At 36.0% G+C, this 24,647-nt stretch overlaps 1 protein-coding gene across 10 annotated transcripts in view; it reads right to left on the bottom strand.

Moving 5' to 3' along the window:
- LOC137631563 (ufm1-specific protease 1-like) overlaps positions 1-24,647 on the bottom strand; it is a 62,882-nt gene that overhangs the window by 19,643 nt on the left and 18,592 nt on the right. For 3 of the 10 annotated variants that reach the window (XM_068363378.1, XM_068363381.1, XM_068363382.1), the window contains exon 2: positions 1,032-1,178. In XM_068363378.1, coding sequence (XP_068219479.1) covers positions 1,032-1,178 — 147 coding nt within the window. The other 7 variants (XM_068363375.1, XM_068363376.1, XM_068363384.1 and 4 more) reach the window with 6 other exon arrangements.

The following is a 24,647-nucleotide window of genomic DNA, read 5'->3' on the forward strand; positions in this document are numbered from 1 at the left end:
GAAGGAAGAACTGGTCAATGGTGCAGCCGAGGTTTCAGCAAAGATACCAATTAGAATTTCAGAGCACTCAAACTTGAAAGTATAACACAGATGCATACATATAGCACCAAAGAGAATGGAACGAATACCAACATATGCTTCCGGCACTACTAGTATGGAGGGTAAACCATGTCTTAATAAGTATCTCTCCTTAATTCAAGTATGGTCATTGGGACTTAAGAAAAGGTATGTCCTTAAGTCATTACAGACCATCCTTCTATTGGCATGTCTCATGTGATCTCGGGTAATGTTCTAATCTATCGTTGTTACATGGTTTGCTGAACTATAATTCTTCAAAAACAATATGTGTGATCACAGTTAAGTTTGGTATGAAAGTACAGTACCGTAGTATAAATGTGCCTATATTTTTGCTGAACTATAATTCTTCAAAAACAACATGTGTGATCACAGTTAAGTTTGGTATGAAAGTACAGTACCGTAGTATAAATGTGCCTATATTTTTGCTGAAAATCTTATCAGTGGAAATATGCCAGACACATTGATACGTGACCAAGTCTTACAGGTCATTACATGGATATGGGTCAAGGCTTCTAAGGGGCTTTTATTTCTTGCTAACCTTGGAGTGGATCTAACACGCACGTAGCGCAGGAAAGATAAGAGGAGGGGGTTTTCAAAGTATTAGGAGAATTCATCATAACATCTCAGGATCAAACATTATAATACTGTCAAATTGCAACATTTCTACTTACAAGAGTTTTCCTTTTAATCGATAACAAAATTCATGTAAACTAAAAATCATTCATGCAATTTTTGTAATAAAAAAAAGCCTCTTTATACAAAACACTTGGTCTGGAAGCTGAAGGAAATTTAGAAATCCCTTTACCCACCTACCATATATATATAGCATTAAGAAAGTCGAAACTGAAGAATAAAAGTAATTTTGTACACTAGTAACAACTCTTACCCAAGAACACAAAATACAGTGTGCAAAATAACAATGTATTTCACAACTAAGAAAACTGATCACATACCCTGTCATCAAATCCATCACAGCCATAATGATAATAAAGATACTGTCCAGTAACTAACTGAACTTCTGTTGTGTTGTCAGGAAGGGGAAGTCCTTCATGAACATTGCTCAATAGCCTTGCCTTGTAGTCTTTTCCACCACCCATATCCTGTAAAGTAAACCAAATTCTACTTTAATAATACATTACTAGGAAACTTACGCTTAACTATATTAGAATCATGATTTTTATATAATCAATGTAGGTTAATTTAAAAAAAAAGGTATTGTACTTATAAAATACAGAGCAACTACAGTAGAATTTACATACAGGTATTAGGATTACTTATATTACAAGTAAATTAAATCTGTTAAGTATAAAGCAGAATACTAAAATGTGTCTTTTCATGTGTGCATCATATAAAAGTTCAGTAAAGAGATTTAAAAAAAAAAATGAGTAAAAATTAAAAATGGGAATAAGCATAGATAACAAAATCTAACACTGAGCATCCTGCATTAAAAACTTATTTAAGTTAAAGGTGTCTGGTTTCAGTTTCAGCATCATCACAACAGATGCTCACCCGAACGTCAGCTGGGCAAGCCCAACACCACACTGTGGTGCCCAACCATAACAGTATCCACCCCAGCAAACAGCTTAACCTCATGATCTCGGCTAGGATTGTTCTGCTGCCATGCGAATGCTAGGCGAACGCGTTACCACTGTACTAGTCGGCTCCTACCATTTACAAGATTTTTGCTGTGAAAATGTAACATGATAGAGGATTTCTTCTTGATAAAATCTCCATCTATATCAATCTAAAACAGCATATCCACCTTCCTTATCCAGTTTGGATCCAACAATATATATAGTTTGCCAGTGATGACTAGTGTTCAAGAAATTTACCTTTAATCCCTTTTGCTGGAATTGCAATTCTTCACTCTGATAATTGTACTAAGTCCACTGGGTTATTGAAGCCATATGTATGCTTTCAAATTCTCCTTTTCAAGATGAGCCTCCACAAACCTTTAAGATTATTTTTTAATGTTGAGGTTTTCTTGATGTACTTTGTCTTAATTCCTCCTTGCAGATTGAAAGGAGAGGGAAATACTAGATGGTCTGTATATGCAGTACTGTACTTGCCACTGTAAAAATTCTATAGGCTCTTTCATAATGTGTGCAACCTCAAGTAATCCACAGCATCACATTTCTCTTAAACACTTTTAAGTAATTTCATAAATTTGGTAGGAATAATCAGACTTATTTACAAATCTAAATTTCCATAATATGCTGCCTAATCAAGATAAGGCACCACCTCCCTTTCTATGTCACAAACTTTTAAAGTAATTGTAATTTTTCCCAATTATACAAACTTTAATTCTTTAATTTAAGTGTATGCTTTTAGCAAAGCTGGAACTCTTGCTGTTAAAACTTTACCGAGGTGACGGTAGTTACTGTTTAAAGGTTTAAAGGTCGCTCATGAATGGCAGAGGCAAGGGACAGTGACATTGCCCTAGAGACCGACTGTATATTATATGATCAGCGCCCAAGCTGCCTCTCCACCTAAGCTAGGACCAGGCAGTGGCTGCTGATGACTCAGCAGATAGACCTATAGGCTCCCCCAAACCCCCCAACCTTAGTTTACAAGGATGGTAAGGTTGCAGACACTAACGGGTCTGAGCGGGACTCGAACCCCACTCTAGCAAACACCAGACAGAGACATAGCCAATCAAGCCACCGAGCCCTCATTTTGACCTTCAGTCTATGGCTTACAGGGTACTCGAGGCAGGAAGAACTGGTTTGCATAGTTATGAAAAATAAATGGTACTTTAAAAATTTGTGATTTCTGCACAAATACAAACCCTCATCCATTAACAGGAAACTTACCCTTAAGAGGGATACACTGGCTGATTTATCATCCTGGGATATGTCTATGCATTTTGTTACGGTACAGGAGCAAATGTAAACATGTGTCAACCTCCTAATGACCTGGCCATGAAGATACAGCATGTGTTAGGCTAGGTCACTACTAGGAACTGGTAGACTGTAAGGAAAACCTATATCAGTGTGGAGGGTGTGTTAGCATACATGGTCATAATGAAAATGGGTTGCATACATTTGGCCATCCTCCCTTTATACTGTATACTTAAACATCCTCTGGGAAGAAAACACTCTTTAGTTTCTCGTATAAAGCAAGAAAGTACCAGGATCACCAGTGGAAATTTTCTTGGCATGTATTGGTGGTTATCTTGATAGTGTTTCCAGACTTGGCATCTTTGAATCGTCTCGGTAATATCCCGGAATAGGAGGGGGAGTAGGGTGGATGGCAATATTTTAACCCAAGAGTGTTCATGTTTGCTCTCACTGGCAGCACACTCCTGTACCTCGTACCGAAACACCTTCCCAGGAAGGGTCAGGTTTTGCTATAGTGCTGCTGCTCCTGCAATACCATGTACAGTAGAGGAATTTGTCGATGTCCGAGATTAGGACAGATCGGACTCCTCCTCTTACACGTGTCATAGTGCGATCGTCATTTTGGGTGAAAAAATCACTGAAGCTCTCTGAAGTAAGTGGAGGGTGGGGAGAGCGGCATTTGTCCTCACTGACGAGAACAAGGTTGAGGGTGGTACAGCAATATCCCTCTCATACATATATGAGGTGTGGTTGGACTAAGGGCCTCAAGATTTTGAACAATTGGTCTTCACAACTGCTTTTCTTCTTTGTCAAGTCTAGGAGCATGGTAGGATTTCCTGAAGATCATAATGTGTGTGTGGTGATTTGGCATGCACGTAGGGTTCTTACTCTTGGGGAATAGGCACGCAGGGCTCTAGCACACATGGGTCGAGCTTGGCATAAGTTTCCGAAACATATATGTAGGGAATTACAGTAATGAGTAGTACATTCCTGGAATTTAACTGTGGGAATCCAACGCATGGTACATTCCTGGAACATAAGGATCCTGTGCTAAGTAATCTTGCGAAATATTCTGGTATGTCTAGGGTGGGTTAGCAAATTTAGAACCAAGTCTCTTGCTAATCAAAGGCAAATGTGTGCTCCAAGGATAATGCTGGTAAATGTGCGCACAGAAGTTCTCTGCATCAAGTTGTCATCGTTTTCTTTATCTTCATGAGGAAACTCCTGGAGAAACACACACTCCTCCACAGGGTAAGGAATGGTAAAAGTTACACTTAACCAACTCCTATCGATCGGTCTTCTTTGACTTATTCGACTAAACAGTAAAGGGGAAAGAGGGGTAGACCCTTTCCATTGTAACTGGCAGTGTGTGATGAGACGAAGGTGAGGCAGAAGTGGAGGAGGAACTTGAAGTCCTCCTTTCAAGGATCATTCAGGCCGATGATACTCCACTGGGGAAGAAAGTACAGGAACCCCATTTCGGAAAAATCACAACCAGATCATACGTTCTTAGCACCTTTCCGGGAACGGGACTGATTGATTGATTTAAAGTTTTCAGGCATCCTGACCCGGGAACGGGAAGGCACTGAAAAAGAGTGAGGGGGTGGCACCCTTCTGCTTTACATCTAGAGGCAGTAAAACCTTCCTCCAATGGTGCACATCAATTTCTAAGGATTGCAAACCTTGTTAGGATTACATTGTCCTCAATATCACTAGTCCCATTTGTTCTGTAATGAGGTTTTTCTGTAGTGTGGTCACCTCATCACTTCTAGGTTATCCAGTTGCTTAAAATAACCTGACAATTACAGTACAGTGCAGTATAATATTCTTGATGCTTCCAAGGCTTTTTCACTTTTCAAGGGCTTGCTTAACCTCCTCAAGTATAGTTCTAGTATGATCTCAATATACTAGGAATAAAATTTTTCATGCAATTATGCTCAGGAGTAGATAGACTAACATTAGTTAAGGAAATTCAGTCTATTTCTTAAATACAGTACCTGAAGTATAACAGCATACCAAAAGTATCTCACAAACTAGTTAGAGAGCAGGCTACTGTACTGTGCTACCAAAGCATTCAAGCTCATGTAGTCGACATTCTAGTGATAACTTAATCTTTCATTGTATATTTTATTTACCGGTAATCAAAATCAAGACCTAGGAGGCTGCATAACAGCTTATACACAATTCTGTAAGGCAGCAGAATACATAAAGCACTCATAACTTATCTAATAAGCTTGCAGTAAGGATTAACAAAGCTATTTATTATTAAGCATTATTTTTTCCCAGAAAATACTAATTTAGTCAAAAAACCATCATAAAAATATGAGCTAACAAACAGATCATATTTTTCTCATCTTTATATTACCCAGTAACCTAAATTGGCCAAATAATTGAAGAGACTTGTCATTTTTCTTGCACGATACCTTAATCTTACCTGGACCACAGACTGAAAATAAAACAAACATTTAAAATACATTAACTTAATTTCAAATTCAGTCCCAGGATGAAATACAGTACTGTAAAGTACTTAAATTCAGTCCCTAGAGGAAATAAAGTCCATTGTTACCATGGAAAAATATAAATCCTTTGCAGAATTATGATATTCTACAGAAGAGTTGCTTTACATGCATTCTATTACACAAGTGCTGACTAGTATACCTGGATGGATAACACATGCAACTAGAAGAAGAAGTGCAGTGAGTTTACTAATACGACACTTGGGTGGTTAATAGTTGTACGGTTACTTTAATTAATGGTGCCCTAGATCAGGTTAGAGAAGAGATTCAGCCAGCACTTAAGCCCTGTACACACTATGTATCATGTATCAGCCTCGTGATGCAGTAAAGGTGTTAAAAAAGTTACTAACGGCCAACCTGTACTGCAACACTGCTCACTTTTTTTTGCGTGCTGGCTGTACAGTTGCAGTTCAGCCATTGGCGCTGGAGCTGAGCGGACGTCCTTCCACTTTGAACGATGACATGAAACTGATCAGACAAACTAAATCGGGCAGGCCCATCAATACGGTGATGCAGCCAAGTGTTGAAAAAGTGGTTTTTCAACACCCATTCAACACAATGTGCATCATGAACCATATGGTGTACCCTATGCCACAGCCACTTACCCAACTCTTGGTTACCTAGGACTTATATTTCTGTTACGTTGGTATGCATTCACAATTTTCCTATTTTAATATTACTCCAACCAAAAAACCAATTTCCAACTGAGGTACCTCATTCTTGTTAGACTCAAGGTCATGGAGGTTAGTCAACTGAATATGTTACATTGTAGATTACTACTTCCAAATTGAGTTCATAGTCACATCCAAACTTAATTTGATGACATTCAAATAAAACCAATACAGTAAATATGACAATAGCAACATTAATGGAGCTTTCGATAAAGTGTGGTCCCGTTTGGTGGATGGACGGTAAATCTTCAAATGGGCAAAACCGAGATCCCTATTGATCAAAAGGTTATATTCTAAATTGGAATATTCATTAATGTTGCTGGTGGTGATGGTGATTATTTGGCATTTATTGACTGTCGTACAGTTACTGATGCTAACAACCGAGCCATTGTAGTTTCATTAATTTCAGAAATAAATTTATTAGAATCACAACACTCTACATTCACAAAATAACAGTTGTTGCTCATCTGAAATTAATAAATATCCTCGAAATAATCATAAAATCATACCACTTGCCAAATCCCTACGAGCCTGACTTTTATTGCAAGCGAAGTGATCCATGGTGGAGCAAACCGTGATGAAAATAATTTTTAAGATTAGCGGTCCCATTTAGAGGAGGGACAATACTCAATTGGGCAATACTAGTGAACCACAATTGTTCAAAAAGGGCCAAATCAATGACTAATACCCAAAATTATTTCCTTTGGATGTCCCTTCTAATTGGGTATATTTAGTGGTTTCATATCAAAAGTTTTACTAGGAATAGATTTTTAAAGCATGATAGACTGGTAAGAAATTCATCGGCTAAAATAGGTATCTAACATACCAATTAGAGCACTGGTATGTATGGACAGTTCTAAAGTGTTCCCTCACATATCTACACGCTGTATCACTCGACACCATATTTTTTATAAGTTTAGGAAGGTTTATAAATATGCGATCATAGGTCTGCTCAGGCTAGAAAAAAAGTTCAATCCTATTAGGTGGAGATACATGTCATAATGTTACCTAACCTCACCTACATCAGTGTATCGTTAATAGGGGGGCACCAACTCTACTGATGCCTGGGGCTAATGCCATACTGTGACCACCCAGTTACCTCAAACAGGGCTACAAGAATTAATGAGACTGCCATTCTATAAACTACAGTACTCTGTTTCGTTCCGTTAATCTAGGAAAATCGTGAGCAGAACATGGAGCCTTTGTATAATGACTGTCAGGTCCACGTACATAGAACACCACCTAACCTAAATTTCCCCACTTAACCTTACCTACAAGCTGTATCCTTACACAACCTTCTTACTTAATGGGGAGGACAATTACCCCCTGGGCCCCCAAGACAGCTGTATTCTTGACGATAGGGTTATACAGTACATAGGAGTTATGGTGCATGGCCGTTATCATACATACACCCCCAAGAACTCTATTGAATCCACCTTTATTTACATAAATTACGGAGCCTTTATAGTTGGTTAAGACTGAATGGGTCTATAAATAAAATGTAAACAAACATAAGACCACCACCTAACCTAATTTAGGAATAGTATCATTACTTAAAAGGAAGGGGGCTATGCCCGAGACTCCCACTGTGAACAACCCCCTTAGACCACCATATACTTAGCTTATCCTAAGACAGTCAAAACCCTTTATTTCCTTACCAATCATCTTCACTCATTGCGAGATAACACTAAATATTTTATAAAACTGTATTTCAAAGATAAACAACATTTTTCCCATAAAGAAATTCGATTTGACAAGTAATGATTAAGTTTATGCCTGTCCCGATCAACAACATACACTACAAAAGGATTTTGACAAGTCCTAGAAAGGAAATAATTTATGCTTCGACTACACCAGTAGGTCTCCTGTTTAATTATACAGTTCACGTGACTCGACTGAAGTTCATGTAACACAAGAGTTTTTTTTTTTTTTTTTTTTCTTATTAAGTAAATTTACATATTATATACAGCAAGTATCTATATACACAGATATGACACTTTTACAATATATATTTAACAATATTTTTAATACTTAATACAAAAAAAAACATTGACTCTCATTGCTTTAAACTACAAAGTACTCTATAAAGTTTAGGATAGGTATAGGATTGACCCAAAATCATCAGCAACATAAAAAAAGCAAATATCAGTAACCCATCTTTCCTTTGCCAATGGAACATACTGTACAGTATAGTTGCATACTTTGAACATAGCTTACTACTAACCTTAAGGAATTTAAGTTAACCCATTAATAATGAAGCATTACACCGAAGTGTCGTGTTATGACAGTTCTGGGACTGTCACTGGGTAGTAGACTAGTACTGTGAACGATTACCTTATAACAACTACTATTGTATTCGCTGTTGAAAACAGGAATAACCCTCTCATATTGGCTAAAACTTAATTTAGAATGGCGACAATAGCATGTTTCGGTGGTTTGGCATCGTTTAACTACAGTATTAATATAAAAACATGCACGGTTGTCTACGAGTTAATTTATTTTACTTAACAATTACTAAAAGTCGCATGTTACAACCGAATAAACAGTTCCCTGTGACGTTATTTAAAAGCCACTACGATTAATTAACACTTCAGAGATTAGTGAATACTGTATGAAACTTTTTATTTAAAGATGGCTTTACTGGTTTTAAGAAATATGGTCCATCTGGCTCACCGTCTTGGCAAGGGAGGTCACTCGGGTTCAACTTCGTTCCATTTACGATCGTTCAGCGCATATGAAGTAAAATTAAAATAAGAGATTAATCACTGCTGAAAATGCTTCTCCATTTTAGAAAGCTTTTGAAAAAATTCCTTCACCCTCTCGACAATGTAAAAATTTGTTTGTGACCTTTAATGGAAAAAAGTAACCTTAGAAATTGAAATTACTACAATAGAAAATACATTTTGAGCACAAAATACAATGAAAAAAGTTTAATAAAATGAAAATTAAAGAGTATGTACACCAACTTATATAAATTGAACTCCTTGTGGTGTAAAAAAAAAGAGAGAAAAAAAAGCAAGCAGTTTTACACAGTAGTATGAGCGAGCATATGATGGTAGACTTTAGACTGGATAATGGTAGGAAATATTTGCAATAACGTAAGAGCTAAATAAATAAATATTAAAGTGAACATAAAAATGAACTTGTTGGGCAAGTAAATAAGAAATATTCCACTAAAATAGCAGACAAAAACCGCCAGTGGTAAAAGCGACTAGTCAATATAGAAACAAGAGCCGTTATAAAGATAAGGTCACTATTCTGCTACCAACATTCATAGATACGACATATTACTTAATTTAAAGACTTTATAAACATGCTGACAAATATGGTAAAAAGAGACCATCATAATAATTGCTAATGGTATATATAGATATAAAAGAATCTGGACTAGAATTTTAAAGGATAAAAAAACATTAATTGATTATGCTGCAATCAAGGGAGATAAGTCTCCATAGCATTATAACAAGATAAAATATCTTCATGTAGATTACCAAGAGACTCCATAGCATTATAACAGATGATAAAATAACTCCTTGTAGGTTACCAAGAGAGACTCCATAGCATTATAACAGATGATAAAATAACTCCATGTAGGTTACCAAGAGAGACTCCATAGCATTATAACAGATGATAAAATAACTCCTTGTAGGTTACCAAGAGAGACTCCATAGCATTATAACAGATGATAAAATAACTCCATGTAGGTTACCAAGAGAGACTCCATAGCATTATAACAGAAGATAAAATAACTCCTTGTAGGTTACCAAGAGAGACTCCATAGCATTATAACAAGATAAAATATCTTCATGTAGATTACCAAGAGACTCCATAGCATTATAACAGAAGATAAAATAACTCCTTGTAGGTTACCAAGAGAGACTCCATAGCATTATAACAGATGATAAAATAACTCCATGTAGGTTACCAAGAGAGACTCCATAGCATTATAACAGAAGATAAAATAACTCCTTGTAGGTTACCAAGAGAGACTCCATAGCATTATAACAGATGATAAAATAACTCCATGTAGGTTACCAAGAGAGACTCCATAGCATTATAACAGAAGATAAAATAACTCCATGTAGGTTACCAAGAGAGACTCCATAGCATTATAACAGAAGATAAAATAACTCCATGTAGGTTACCAAGAGAGACTCCATAGCATTATAACAAGATAAAATATCTTCATGTAGATTACCAAGAGACTCCATAGCATTATAACAGAAGATAAAATAACTCCTTGTAGGTTACCAAGAGAGACTCCATAGCATTATAACAGAAGATAAAATAACTCCTTGTAGGTTACCAAGAGAGACTCCATAGCATTATAACAGATGATAAAATAACTCCATGTAGGTTACCAAGAGAGACTCCATAGCATTATAACAGAAGATAAAATAACTCCTTGTAGGTTACCAAGAGAGACTCCATAGCATTATAACAGATGATAAAATAACTCCATGTAGGTTACCAAGAGAGACTCCATAGCATTATAACAGAAGATAAAATAACTCCTTGTAGGTTACCAAGAGAGACTCCATAGCATTATAACAGATGATAAAATAACTCCATGTAGGTTACCAAGAGAGACTCCATAGCATTATAACAGAAGATAAAATAACTCCTTGTAGGTTACCAAGAGAGACTCCATAGCATTATAACAGAAGATAAAATAACTCCATGTAGGTTACCAAGAGAGACTCCATAACATTATAACAGAAGATAAAATAACTCCATGTAGGTTACCAAGAGAGACTCCATAGCATTATAACAGAAGATAAAATAACTCCATGTAGGTTACCAAGAGAGACTCCATAGCATTATAACAGATGATAAAATAACTCCATGTAGGTTACCAAGAGAGACTCCATAGCATTACAACAGAAGATAAAATAACTCCATAGCATTATAACAGATGATAAAATAACTCCATGTAGGTTACCAAGAGAGACTCCATAGCATTATAACAGATGATAAAATAACTCCATGTAGGTTACCAAGAGAGACTCCATAGCATTATAACAGATGATAAAATAACTCCATGTAGGTTACCAAGAGAGACTCCATAGCATTATAACAGATGATAAAATAACTCCTTGTAGGTTATCAAGAGAGAGTATTCTTCGATCATTGTTCAAACCTTCTTGAGATTAAATGGGGTTATAAAAAAAACAGAAGGAAAGCAAGGGCAACTACAAAAAGGTATGTAACCCACTGAAAATCTACAACTAAAGAAAAGGATAGCACAAGATTTAAGTATTCAAAGTGGCAAAAAATAATAATAGAAAAGATGTAATGTTAATAAAACAACCAAATACGTAAAACAAGAATTTAATGGGATATATTTTTTTTTTCACGAAACTCAGAGAAACATCATGAAAATGTATTAATCTAGAAAAAGAAAATGGGAGACCAAAGGATGAACAAAACTGAAACAAGTCTCAAGACTCCTACATCAAGTAAGAGAAAAGGGAGACGGTTTTATAAAAAAGCATAGAAGCAGAGGACAGCAGAGAAAATGGATTTTAAAAATATTAATAAATGTAAAGCAATCAGAGGAAAGGACGGTGAAATAACAGAAGCTGAAGAAATAAAGAAATAACATGAACAATTATATATGATCTATTTAAGCCAAAAAAAAAGAAAAAAAACACACACACACACACGCGCGGGAGTAATGTGGAAAAAATGACAAGAAATCAACACCCTATTTGATGAATGTAAAAAAAAAAAAAAAAAAAAAGGTCAAGATGAGGATGCCGTCTAAACAGTGTGAAATACAAATGGAAAGGCAAGGATTCAACAATGCTATAATAAAAATATGGAAAAAGAGGTAACAAAAAGTCTTTAGTTTATCCTAAGAGATATATGAAAACATAAGTATCCCAGAAGAATGGCACATGTCAAATCTCTCACTAGATAAAAAAGAAATATGATGGAGTTTGGAAAAAAATAAGAGTAATGTTTATCCCAAGTGCAATTAGTAAGGTATTTGAGAAAACTGATAAATCGAAGACATAATTAAAGAAAGATGTGCAAGTTTCAATGTGGAGGCATAGGAAGAAGGTCGAACTCTATACCTCTTTTATACTTACAGGGGAGGATCATATGATTTTGTGCTGCACGTAAATGCTTCAACTAGATAAGAGTTTTACTTGCATGTTAGACAATATTACTCAATATATTACAGTGAGTGCCTTAATAAATTACTAGAAAACTAAAGCGCAAAGAGAACGGACTTGACTTTGTTGGATGCGTAACTATCTTATTTCAAGTTTCTATCCAGAAACTTGAAGGTAATATGAAAAAAGGCCTATTTAATTGTACGAACATATCCAAATTTTATCAAAAATTTCCAAGTTATTGTATAGAATATTGTTCAAAATAACGATGAATTTACTCTTGGTAAAATTTATGAAAATTTTCCAGGAATAACTTGGCCGAGATCATAACCATGCGATGGCATGCCGCATGATCAACAAGCAACACACGTCAATCATTCAAGTTCAAATCATTTCAGTAATTAAAATGGTCGTCCTTCAATGTTAACCTGGTTAGATGCACGAGGTCACACTGTTGTCGATGATTGTGATAATTCTTTGGGTATTTACTATATTACTAATGAAAAGGACATTTGTGGCTTTGACGCAAGGTGAAACCCGGACCTACATACTTACAAAGCTTTCGTAGGACTAGTGAAAAAATAAAATTTCAAGGTTTAAATGATTTCACTAATAACTTTAATATCGCAGTTGGGGTTAAGGATTTATTAAAATAACTTATTCTTGAAAATGGAAGAGAATTTTTTAAGGGCTAAATTTTAACATCCATAATGCACTATTGTTATATCATTTCTTTCAAGAAATCCATTTGCTACATGTCTTCACTAAGGAGATAGGATCAATGCCAAGGAAGTGGTATAATTTGCATGAACAACAAAGTGATTAGAGGTAGAATCTGAATAATAATGCCCTAGGAAGTAACAATGGCTTAGAATACCAATAAATTTTATCTAAAAGCAGTGAGCCTTTAGTAGGTTATGTGACCCTTGTTGTGACGAAACTTAAATGATGGGTGACCCTGTTTCTCTAGAAGTCAACTCCAATAATTTATGGCAGCGTAGTTACTTTCTAAACGAAACTACTGTGGCATTTGGGAGCTATTGCCTGGGCATCATTGCCACAAGTGTACCAGGCCAAAAATAATACCATGTCACAAGAACAGTGAATTATTGTTGAAGAAATTCTACTTTGATGAATAATTATTTTACTGCTGTAGGATGACAAGAACTTTAAACTTGATAAATGCCCAAGCCACTACTGTCATACACTCCTCTAGTGGAAAAAATACAGCTCTTAAAGTATATAAGATTAAAAGAATATTATAGACTGTAAATTGTATAAAGTACAACCCTTTGCAGCTGCTGATTATTATTATTAGGCTACTAGCTAAGCTACAACCCTAGTTGGAAAAGCAGGATGCTATAAGCCCAGAGGCTCCAACAGGGAAAATAGCCCCGTAAGGAAAGGAAAAATGGAAATAGAATATTTTAAGAGCAACAACATTAAAATAAATATCTCCTCAAGCAAGAGAACTCTAACCCAAGACAGTGGAAGACCATAGTACAGAGGCTATGGTATTAACCAAGACTAGAGAATAATGGTTTAATTTTGGAGTGTCCTCCTACAAGAGCTGATTACCATGGCTAAAGAGTCTCTTCTACCCTTACCAAGAGGAAAGCTGAACAATTAGCGCAGTAACAACTTGAGTGAAGAAGAAATATTTGATAATATATACATACATACACAAACACACACACAATATATTATATATATATATATATATATATATATATATATATATATATATATATATATATATGAAATGTTCCGCTTTTAATGAAACAATCTGGTCACATTAGCATAACCTCTTATGAGATGAAAATACACGCAGGCTGACATTTTCAAACCTTCATCTACTTCTGAGTATTTTATTACCGGAATAACACAATGAAGATTTACATTCTTCAACTACATCCAAATACGAATGAATGTGGAATATGTATGTAATAATTTCCTTAACTCCAAAAAAAATTAAACGGCAACTTCTTACGCCATCACAGCAGGCTGGTAGTTAACATGCATGACCAATCATGTGGTACTGGTTTAGAAAAAAAGGGTTAAACACCTCTTAAAAAAGGTTCAATACTTCCTCTTTTATGGCCTTACGATTTCCAAATACTGAACTCCAACTGGTTTGCATTTTCCCCGTGATTGCCCTGAAAAAAGTATTCTCGAATCTTCCATATAATAATATTGTAGACTAAAGAATATAATCAATGGTCTAAAACATAAGGGATTTCAATACCCTTTTTTTCTAAAACGAGACAAAATCAAGTACGTACACATTAACGAGCTCTGATGAAGAAATCGACTGATCAAATCAGGGCAATTGGGAGTCGAAATTTTCAAATTATAGGTAGCTTACATTTACTTATGCCTATCGGTAGCTTCAGTTAGACTAGGCTAGATAATACTATAATGACATCAAAATAATAATCCAAAGTTACTTAACATTTCTACCCCCAAAGTCATTGTACTTAGTTTATGTATACAAAGGTTTAGAAGCATGGCCTATGCATGTATTTATTCTACACAGCTAGGTTCTACCTCGTCCTAGCATGGCTGACAGTTGTGATAAGAAAATATAAACCAATCAATCAGGAAACAACTAAAGCTCAGGGGTTTTATGCAATTTACAATTAAAACATTGGCTTGTTACCTTAAATACGATGCAAGGAATAAATATGAAAGTTCTCTTACAAGATACCATTTTTTTCATGAAAAAAATTTTCCACGAGCAAAAAAATCTGTAATCTTTATAACCCAGACACACCTCCAGTAGCAAGCGACAACCACCAGCTTACCCAAAGGAAAGGGTTGGCATGGCAAAAAATTTTTTTTTTCCTTCTCATAATGGCTTTACGATGTCCACTCAAGGCAAGAAGGGCATTCCATAAGCCATTGACTAGCGGTCGGTCGTCCTCGGGTTATTGGTATTCATATATAACTCCGGGTAGTAACTGCTCATTACTACTTACAATTCTTAAAACCATTCTCCTGTATTTCTCTTACTCTACATACACCTTCAATCATCTCTCAAGTGAAAGTTTTTACGAATATTACCTTTAAACGAGATTTCATAACTTTATCTGGTTGCCAAAGGGAAGAATGCAAGGATTTGTAGAGCTATCATAAATATTTATAACATTGAGAGGCTTAAAAAAAAAAAAAAAAAAAAAAAAATGCCATGACACCGGGTGGCATGGATACTGGAAAAATGGAAAATTTACAACGGCCTGATAAAAATTTCCTTATAAGAGAGACTTTCAAATTCATATTTTGTGTCTGCATATTATTTTGTCGATATATATACTTTTTGCACTATTTGCTCAATCAATTGGCAGACAATTCATTAACAAAAAAAGGTAATTAAAACGCATTGGTATCTTATGAAAATAAAATCATGGCTATACTTAATTTATAATGGCTTGCGGTCCATTCCAAGACTATTTATTTCAGTCTTCAAACTAGTCTTCTTTCTTTTTATATCATTATCAAGCTTATGTGGATCATAGGACCTTCGTTCGATATTTAAAAATCTCTCTCGTCAGCATTACTTCAAGATTCAATTAAAGCACTGGACTTTTAGGAATCTGCCATATATATGCAATTACGAAATGGCACTCGAGGTGTATTGCATTGTATATCAAATTCACGAGCTCTCACTCCCCTTCCTCTTTCATTTATACATGCACACACATCTATAGTATCCATAAATATTCAATTATCTGTAACTATATGCACTTACCTATACCTTAAAAAATGCAGTCGTTCCTATTGCACTACAAGACAAACGCTTCAGACCATATCAATTCATGTCTGGGGTTTGACCAGTTTCCATCACCACGCTGGCCAGGTCAGATTCAATAATGTTGTGGTATAAGTAATAGAACTGAAGATTATTTATCAAACTAAATAAGAAGTATAAACCGTAGATAGTACAACCGTATCCACCAACATTCCATACAGAGAAAGAAAAACTTTTTATCAAGAGATGTCTTTGAAAAAAATTAATAAACTTTACATTTGTTTGGGTCATTTCAAATTAAGTTAAAGATTTCGCACTGATCTCAACAACTATCATTTGCTTAAAGAAATAACTTGACAAATTATCATCATCATTACTATTACTTGCCAAGCTACAACCCTAGTTGGAAATGCAGGACGCTATAAGCTCATGGGCCCCAATAGGGAAAATAGCACAGTGAGGAAAGGAAACAAGGAAAAATATAATTTCAAGAAAAGTAACAACATTAAGATAAATATTTCCTATATAAACTATGAAAACTTTAACAAAACAAGAGGAAGATAAATTAGATAGAATAGTATACCCGACTGGTGGTGACTACTCAAATATTCAACTTCATATTTTTTCAGTTTTCCATTTATCACAAACTAGCCAAACCATACAAAACTATCTATTTGTATTTGATACCAGAAGTTTTACTCCAATATAGCCTATATTCGTTTTTAATGCAAATAAACTAATAACTAGAGGGGCACTCAGTAGAGCACAGACCTCCGCCGAGGCAGCTTATTTCACGACCTTGACCTTTAACCTTAACATGAATTAATTGGTGTGGATTTTCATACACTCAAATATGAACAAAGTTTGAAGTTTGTGACAACGCTGTCCAAACTTATGGGTGATCGTGAATTGGGTATTTTGCTTGTATACGACCTTGACCTTCCAAAGTTTAATAATTTTCAGCTATTTACCCAAGTTAATCCCTCCAATATTAGTACTATACGATTAAAGTTGTGGTCAGGAAGCTATTCACAAACACGCACACAAACAGGGGCGAAAACATAACCTCCTTCCAAATTCGTTGGCGGAGGTAATTATCCTAGAGGTTTCCAATCTTGTGAAAACATAGTTTAATAGTTCATGTTACAGTAATGATAGCTTAAACAATTACTGGCTTTAATTCAAAATGTACAACGACTAGGCTATACAGCATTTAAAGCAAGCTGCTACAAAATGGAGGGTCATGACAAGAACAAGACTAAGGAAGAATATAATAAAAAAAAAGGAAAATCAACAGGGAAGAAAAAAAATCAAATACACAATGTCTAATCAATACAGGTGAAATTAGCCTTATTCTTAAGATTTTTTTTTTTTTTTTTTTTTGGTACAACGCTATTAACATTCACGAAAGTATGGCTAATCCTGTGCCATGCAACTTTTGAGCATATCACTAAAATAAAAATATTAAAAACTATATTATTCAATTTTTAATAAATTTTTGAAATATACCCAAATGATTTTCAGTAAAACAATTTTTTCCTAGAGTTTTTTGCACCTTTACCTTTCGGTAACAATATGGGCTGGCCGCAAGAGATCAACGTCTTCTTTTATGACTTCTTGTACTGGTCAGGTCTTATCTGGTTAACTGTCAGTGCTGTCACGTCTCCCAGTTCCGAAGATAAACGTTTAAGAAAGTTTAATTACGATAAATTATGATAAAATACGGGCGAAAGTTAACTATTTAAATTCGAAAGGTTTTGGGCAGAGCCCATTCATCTTTCATTTAACTCTTGGTACACAATTGGAGATGAGAAAGTTTAAGAAAACTGTAATCCTTTAAACATAAGATGAGACACCATTATTGTGGAGATATTCTTTCGCAGTTCATTAAAATTAATAATAATAATAATAATAATAATAATAATAATAATAATACTCTAAATCTTGTCATTTGCTGAAATTTTTAAATATTACTAATACTGTACTTTAGGAATTTTCAGTTTCTCATATCTAAAACAAAAAATCTCCCTCTGTTAGGAAACTTTTTTTTTTTAAATAATGAAGTCTTTTAAAGAGCCCGTGGGTTTAAACCACAAATACTTAATTTTTTTGCAAATCTTTTTTGCTGGGTAGCCCCTTAAGAGGTTTATGATTCGCGAAAGCTAGGGATACTAGTGAGCACTCTTCATTAATAATAATGAAGCTTAGTCCTTTTAGAAACCTATTCGTGAATAATTTTTACCAATATATTTTTAGGCTTTTTAGGATACCTGAAGCCGGAAAAATATTTATTTTAATGTTGTAACTGTTCTTAAAATATTCTATTTTTCATAGTTTCCTTTCCTCACTGGGCTATTTCCCTGTTGGGGACCATGGGCTTATTGCATCCTGCTTTTCCAACTTGGGTTATAGCTTAGTAAGAAATACTACTACTACTACTACTACTACAAATAATAATAATAATGATGATGATGATAATAATAATAATAATAATAATAATTAAGAAATCTTGACGAATATACTTGAACATTTTATCAAATTGCAATGGGATTAAAATACTGTAAATGGCGAGGATAGCGTATCTCCTAGGAATCGTGAGTACTTTCGCATTCGCTAATGTACGGCAATCTCTAAACTATAATACACATTACTTATGTAAAAATTAAAAACAAAATCCTAATCACCTTTTCACATGGTCACATTTTTTCACCGGATGATCTAGTTTTCATAAGAGATAATAGCTTCCAAAAGAATAAGAATTTGGTTGGAATGTAATCGCCATCATCCAGATTAGTATCAGTTCAGATATGGATAATCACTGCAAAATTAGATTATCTTGTTTTTATATATAAGGAAATTTCATCTTTGCTACTATAAATGTAGTTAAGGAGGATAAGGATTAAAAAAGAAGCGGGGGGGGGTCAAAACCAGGAACAGGTCCGGTGACAAGGTTAAAATGTGGCGAATATTTGATTTCTAGTCTTAAATATGGTCTGTCTGTAAGTACACTAGTCAAAAAAAAAAAAAAAACTGCTATCGAAGAAACTTTTTTATCAAGTCCACCAATGTGTGTAAAAACGTTTTCCCTTTGCTAACCACAAGACACTTCTACAAAACCAATAATTTTCAGTATGGAAAAAGTTTTAAGGTAACAAAATATTTTTTAGTCTCCGGATGCTTCTGTGTTGGATACTATTAAAATATCTCGTTAAAAAAAGGTAAAATTCAAATGTAAATGTGATGATGAAAATGACATACTCTTTGATATATGGAATACACGCTCAGGAATTTCAACTCATACGACCTACCACTGATGCTGGATTTCAGCAAAAACTTTTAACCTGTATTTGACCGTAAAAAAAACGACCACAAGGGTGTAAATGATTTGGCTCCTTGACCTAGATCTTGTGCCAAAGTAGGTTAGTGAACTGAGGAGATTCCCAGAGAGAGAGAGAGAGAGAGAGAGAGAGAGAGAGAGAGAGAGAGAGAGAGAGAGAGAGAGAGAGAGAGAGAGAGAGAATTATCAGTGACTGCATTTTTCATGCTGCTGCTATTCCAAAATAATCTTTTTGGAACTTTAGATTGATAGTGATATAGTTGTTGAAATAATTATAAAAATGTACTTTATAATTAGCTTATGGCGAGGAAAATGACTATTCCTAAACAGATGGGCTTGAAATGTTCCACTTTATGATAAAATACACGAGGAATAAAAATGGTGAAGTAAATCATTGGGCGGTATTCATAAAGAAAAGGATATGCTTATACTTGCAAAATATGAAGGAAATCCTTCTACTTGTATTCATGAACATTTCAAGCAAAAGCTTCTACTTTTAGAGCAAAAGCATATCCTTATAATCACATAAAAGTAAATGGTTATACATAAAGAAGACCCTTTACTTCACATAAAGAGCATATGCTTCGAAAAAGAGAGTCTGGTCAGTAGCAGACTGCAGTTCGAAGAGAAAGGTTGTTCTGTCCGATTCTCAGCACGATGGCAGATTTTGTGGATGTGAGGCATGTTAAACAATACATGCCCCGTTTACCCACACTTGATCGTGATTTCAAGATGTTATTCCGTTTTGAAGAACAGAATGTACAGTGGCTTGCGGACAGATATCTTGTCCACACCTGGAATCTCGATGAAATATCAAGGTTAAGCCATAACTTGGTGATATGCATTTTATATTTGCTTTTGCATGTATAAACAGTTGGGAGCATACGAAGGCTGCTGTATTTAGGGATGTATGTATGTACAAACAGTATGTATTTATGTATGTATGTATGTATGTATATATGTATATATATATATATATATATATATATATATATATATGTGTGTGTGTGTGTGTGTGTGTACAGTACATGCAAATATACTGTATTCATTTAATATATAAATATAGTTTATAAATATATTTATAAATATATATATATATATATATATATATATATATATATATATATGTATATATATTATTTATATGTATGTATATATTATATATATGTATGTCTGTGTATATATATGTATATATATACATCGTATATACACAGAATATTCATATACTGCAAAAGCTTATATACATGCATGTATATACACATATATAAACTATACATATGTATACATATGTATATATATATATATATATATATATATATATATATATATATATATATATATATATATATATCGATTCGTACCAGAAATAGATTGTTCTAAATCCCAAACCTGAAATAATTTAGCTGAAATCAACTATTTCAATTCGGTTTGCTCTAAACCTCAACTACTCTTCGCCCTTTGTCCGGGTATCTTAAAGTTTCCTTTAAACTGCAAAGTTGAGCGTTTAGCGTCTTCAAAACTTTTCAACTCAAATGCATAAATCAAATCACGTAGTTTATTATTATTATTATTATTATTATTATTATTATTGTTGTTGTTATAAACCAAGAATGGAATTTTTCGCGAGTCCTAAAAAAATTCGGAAGAAAATCTTCTCGGATTTCCAAATGGCTTCAGAAGAAATAGCCATAGACTTAGCATGGAATTCTGAATGCCTCCAGAACGGAATCTCAGAACTGTATCGGAAGAAAACTTTCCCAGATTTCCAAATGGCTTCAGAAAAAATAGCCATAGACTTAGCATGGAATTCTGAATGCCTCCACAATGGAATCTCCGAATGGTTTCGGAAGAAAACTTTCCCGAATTTCCAAAAGTCTTCAAAGGACACAGCCGTATACTTAACATAGATTTCTGAATGACTCCAACTGAAATTTACAGCAGTAGTCCTGAACAACTCTTCCCCGAGCTTCAAATGACTTCTGAAGACCTGATCTTCATTTTTTCAAACGTAGCCTGCAACACCTCACATGATCTGTATGTAGCTGGCGAAATCTAACCAAGGAATTGCGCGTCAATAGGAGTAAAGAGGAAATGAGTTGATGACTGGGAGAAGGATTTCACTTAACTCACAGAGATCGCGTTCTGGCCGAATAGGAAGCTGCCGGTAAGAATTATTTGTTAAGTCTTCGGAACACCATCAACTACAGATGGTTGACAATAGTTCGTTTTTATATCGCCCGACCTATAGAAAGACACAGGATCTTCCGTTGGCAGCTGAGCTTTGAAGATCATAATGTATGCGCCTTGAAGGATCCTTTGCTTGGGCTTTTGCGACGATGTCTTATTAAAGGAGACTCTTGGAAAAAGTCCGAGACTTTGTATCGGTGCAAAAACGGATTGCGGGGAATGAGGATGGAGGCAGAATGGTTCAACTGAACGGTGAGTGACGTGTAGTTCTTCAACAGGATTGTCCCAACATTCGTCATTGAAGTAAGGACATATCCAGACGACATTGGTAAATATATCATGTTGCTCGTCATTTACTTTGGCATGATAGTGTATGCGGAGAAATCGATAGTATTCATCTCTTTACTCATTGCCCAGATAGGTAAAGAATAAATGCCTTCGATTTCCCTGAGGAATCTGACGAAGTGAGGACTCACGGCACTGAAATCTCTTTTGAAATCTAAAAGGACACTGACGAACTAAGGAAAAGAGACAATGAAATCTCGAAAGAAACAGATAATCTAATGAAAGAAGATCTTGAAAACTAGAAGACAGGAGAGAACAGCAAAGAGGAGCCTCTAATGCCAGAGGTAAGACACCTAAAAATAGAGAGCCTCTAATGCTAGAAGTAAGGCACCTCAAAATATAGATCGAAGACCCTCTAATGCTAAAAGTATGGAACCCAGAAATACATGTCAAAGAACTTCTAATGTTAGAGGTGTGGGAGCTATAAAGAGAAGTCAAAGAACCTCTAATGCTTGAGGTAAGGGAGCTGAAAGAGGTCAAAGAACTTCTAATGCTAGAGGTGTGGGAGCTAAAAAGAAGTCAAAGAACTTCTAACGCTAGAGGTGTGGGAGCTAAAAGGAGCTGAAAGAGGTCAAAGAACTTCTAATGCTAGAGGTGTGGGAGCTAAAAAGAAGTCAAAGAACTTCTAACGCTAGAGGTGTGGGAGCTAAAAAGAGGTCAAAGAACTTCTAATGCTAGAGGTGTGGGAGCTAAAAAGAGGTCAAAGAACTTCTAATGCTAGAGGTGTGGGAGCTAAAAAGAGGACGAAGAACTTCTAATGCTTGAGGTGTGGGAGCTAAAAAGAGGTCAAAGAACTTCTAATGAAAGGGGTGTGGGAGCTAAAAAGGGGTCTAAGATCTTCTAATGGAAGGGGTGTGGGAGCTAAAAAGAGGTCAAAGAACTTCTGATGCTAGAGGTGTGGGAGCTAAAAAGAGGTCAAAGAACTTCTAATGCAAGGGGCGTGGGAGCTAAAAAGAGGTCAAAGAACTTATAATGCAAGGGGTGTGGGAGCTAAAAAGAGGTCAAAGAACTTCTAATGCAAGGGGTGTGGGAGCTAAAGAGAGGTCAAAGAACTTCTAATGCAAGGGGTGTGGGAGCTAAAGAGAGGTCAAAGAACTTCTAATGCAAGGGGTGTGGGAGCTAAAGAGAGGTCAAAGAACTTCTAATGCAAGGGGTGTGGGAGCTAAAGAGAGGTCAAAGAACTTCTAATGCAAGGGGTGTGGGAGCTAAAGAGAGGTCAAAGAACTTCTAATGCAAGGGGTGGGGAAGCTAAAAAGAGGTCAAAGAACTTCTAATGCAAGGGGTGTGGGAGCTAAAGAGAGGTCAAAGAACTTCTAATGCAAGGGGTGGGGAAGCTAAAAAGAGGTCAAAGAACTTCTAATGCAAGGAGTGGGGAAGCTAAAAAGAGGTCAAAGAACTTCTAATGCAAAGGGTGTGGAAGCTAAAAAGAGGTCAAAGAACTTCTAATGCAAGGGATGGGGGAGCTGAAGAGAGGTCAAAGAACTTCTAATGCAAGGGGTGTGGGAGTTAAAAAGAGGTCAAAGAACTTCTAATTCCAGGGGAGTGGGAGCTAAAAAGAGGTCATAGAACTTCTAATGCAAGGGGTGTGGGAGCTAAAGAGAGGTCAAAGAACTTCTAATACCAGGGGTGTGGGAGCTAAAAAGAGGTCAAAGAACTTCTAATGCCAGGGGTGTGGGAGCTAAAGAGAGGTCAAAGAACTTCTAATGCCAGGGGTGTGGGAGCTATAGAGAGGTCAAAGAACTTCTAATGCCTGGGGTGTGGGAGCTAAAGAGAGGTCAAAGAACTTCTAATGCCAGGGGTGTGGGAGCTAAAGAGAGGTCAAAGAACTTCTAATGCCAGGGGTGTGGGAGCTAAAGAGAGGTCAAAGAACTTCTAATGCCAGGGGTGTGGGAGCTAAAGAGAGGTCAAAGAACTTCTAATGCCAGGGGTGTGGGAGCTAGAGAGAGGTCAAAGAACTTCTAATGCCAGGGGTGTGGGAGCTAGAGAGAGGTCAAAGAACTTCTAATGCCAGGGGTGTGGGAGCTAAAGAGAGGTCAAAGAACTTCTAATGCCAGGGGTGTGGGAGCTAGAGAGAGGTCATAGAACTTCTAATGCCAGGGGTGTGGGAGCTAGAGAGAGGTCAAAGAACTTCTAATGCCAGGGGTGTGGGAGCTAAAGAGAGGTCAAAGAACTTCTAATGCGAGGGGTGTGGGAGCTAAAGAGAGGACAAAGAACTTCTAAAGCGAGGGGTGTGGGAGCTAAAGAGAGGTCAAAGAACTTCTAATGCGAGGGGTGTGGGAGCTAAAGAGAGGTCAAAGAACTTCTAATGCGAGGGGTGTGGGAGCTAAAGAGAGGTCAAAGAACTTCTAATGCCAGGGGTGTGGGAGCTAAAGAGAGGTCAAAGAACTTCTAATGCCAGGGGTGTGGGAGCTAAAGAGAGGTCAAAGAACTCCTAATGCCAGGGGTGTGGGAGCTAAAGAGAGGTCAAAGAACTCCTAATGCCAGGGGTGTGGGAGCTAGAGAGAGGTCAAAGAACTTCTAATGCCAGGGGTGTGGGAGCTAGAGAGAGGTCAAAGAACTTCTAATGCCAGGGGTGTGGGAGCTAAAGAGAGGTCAAAGAACTTCTAATGCCAGGGGTGTGGGAGCTAGAGAGAGGTCAAAGAACTTCTAATGCCAGGGGTGTGGGAGCTAGAGAGAGGTCAAAGAACTTCTAATGCCAGGGGTGTGGGAGCTAAAGAGAGGTCAAAGAACTTCTAATGCGAGGGGTGTGGGAGCTAAAGAGAGGACAAAGAACTTCTAAAGCGAGGGGTGTGGGAGCTAAAGA

This window comes from Palaemon carinicauda, chromosome 40 (assembly GCF_036898095.1).
Source record: "Palaemon carinicauda isolate YSFRI2023 chromosome 40, ASM3689809v2, whole genome shotgun sequence".
Taxonomy (NCBI): domain Eukaryota; kingdom Metazoa; phylum Arthropoda; class Malacostraca; order Decapoda; family Palaemonidae; genus Palaemon; species Palaemon carinicauda.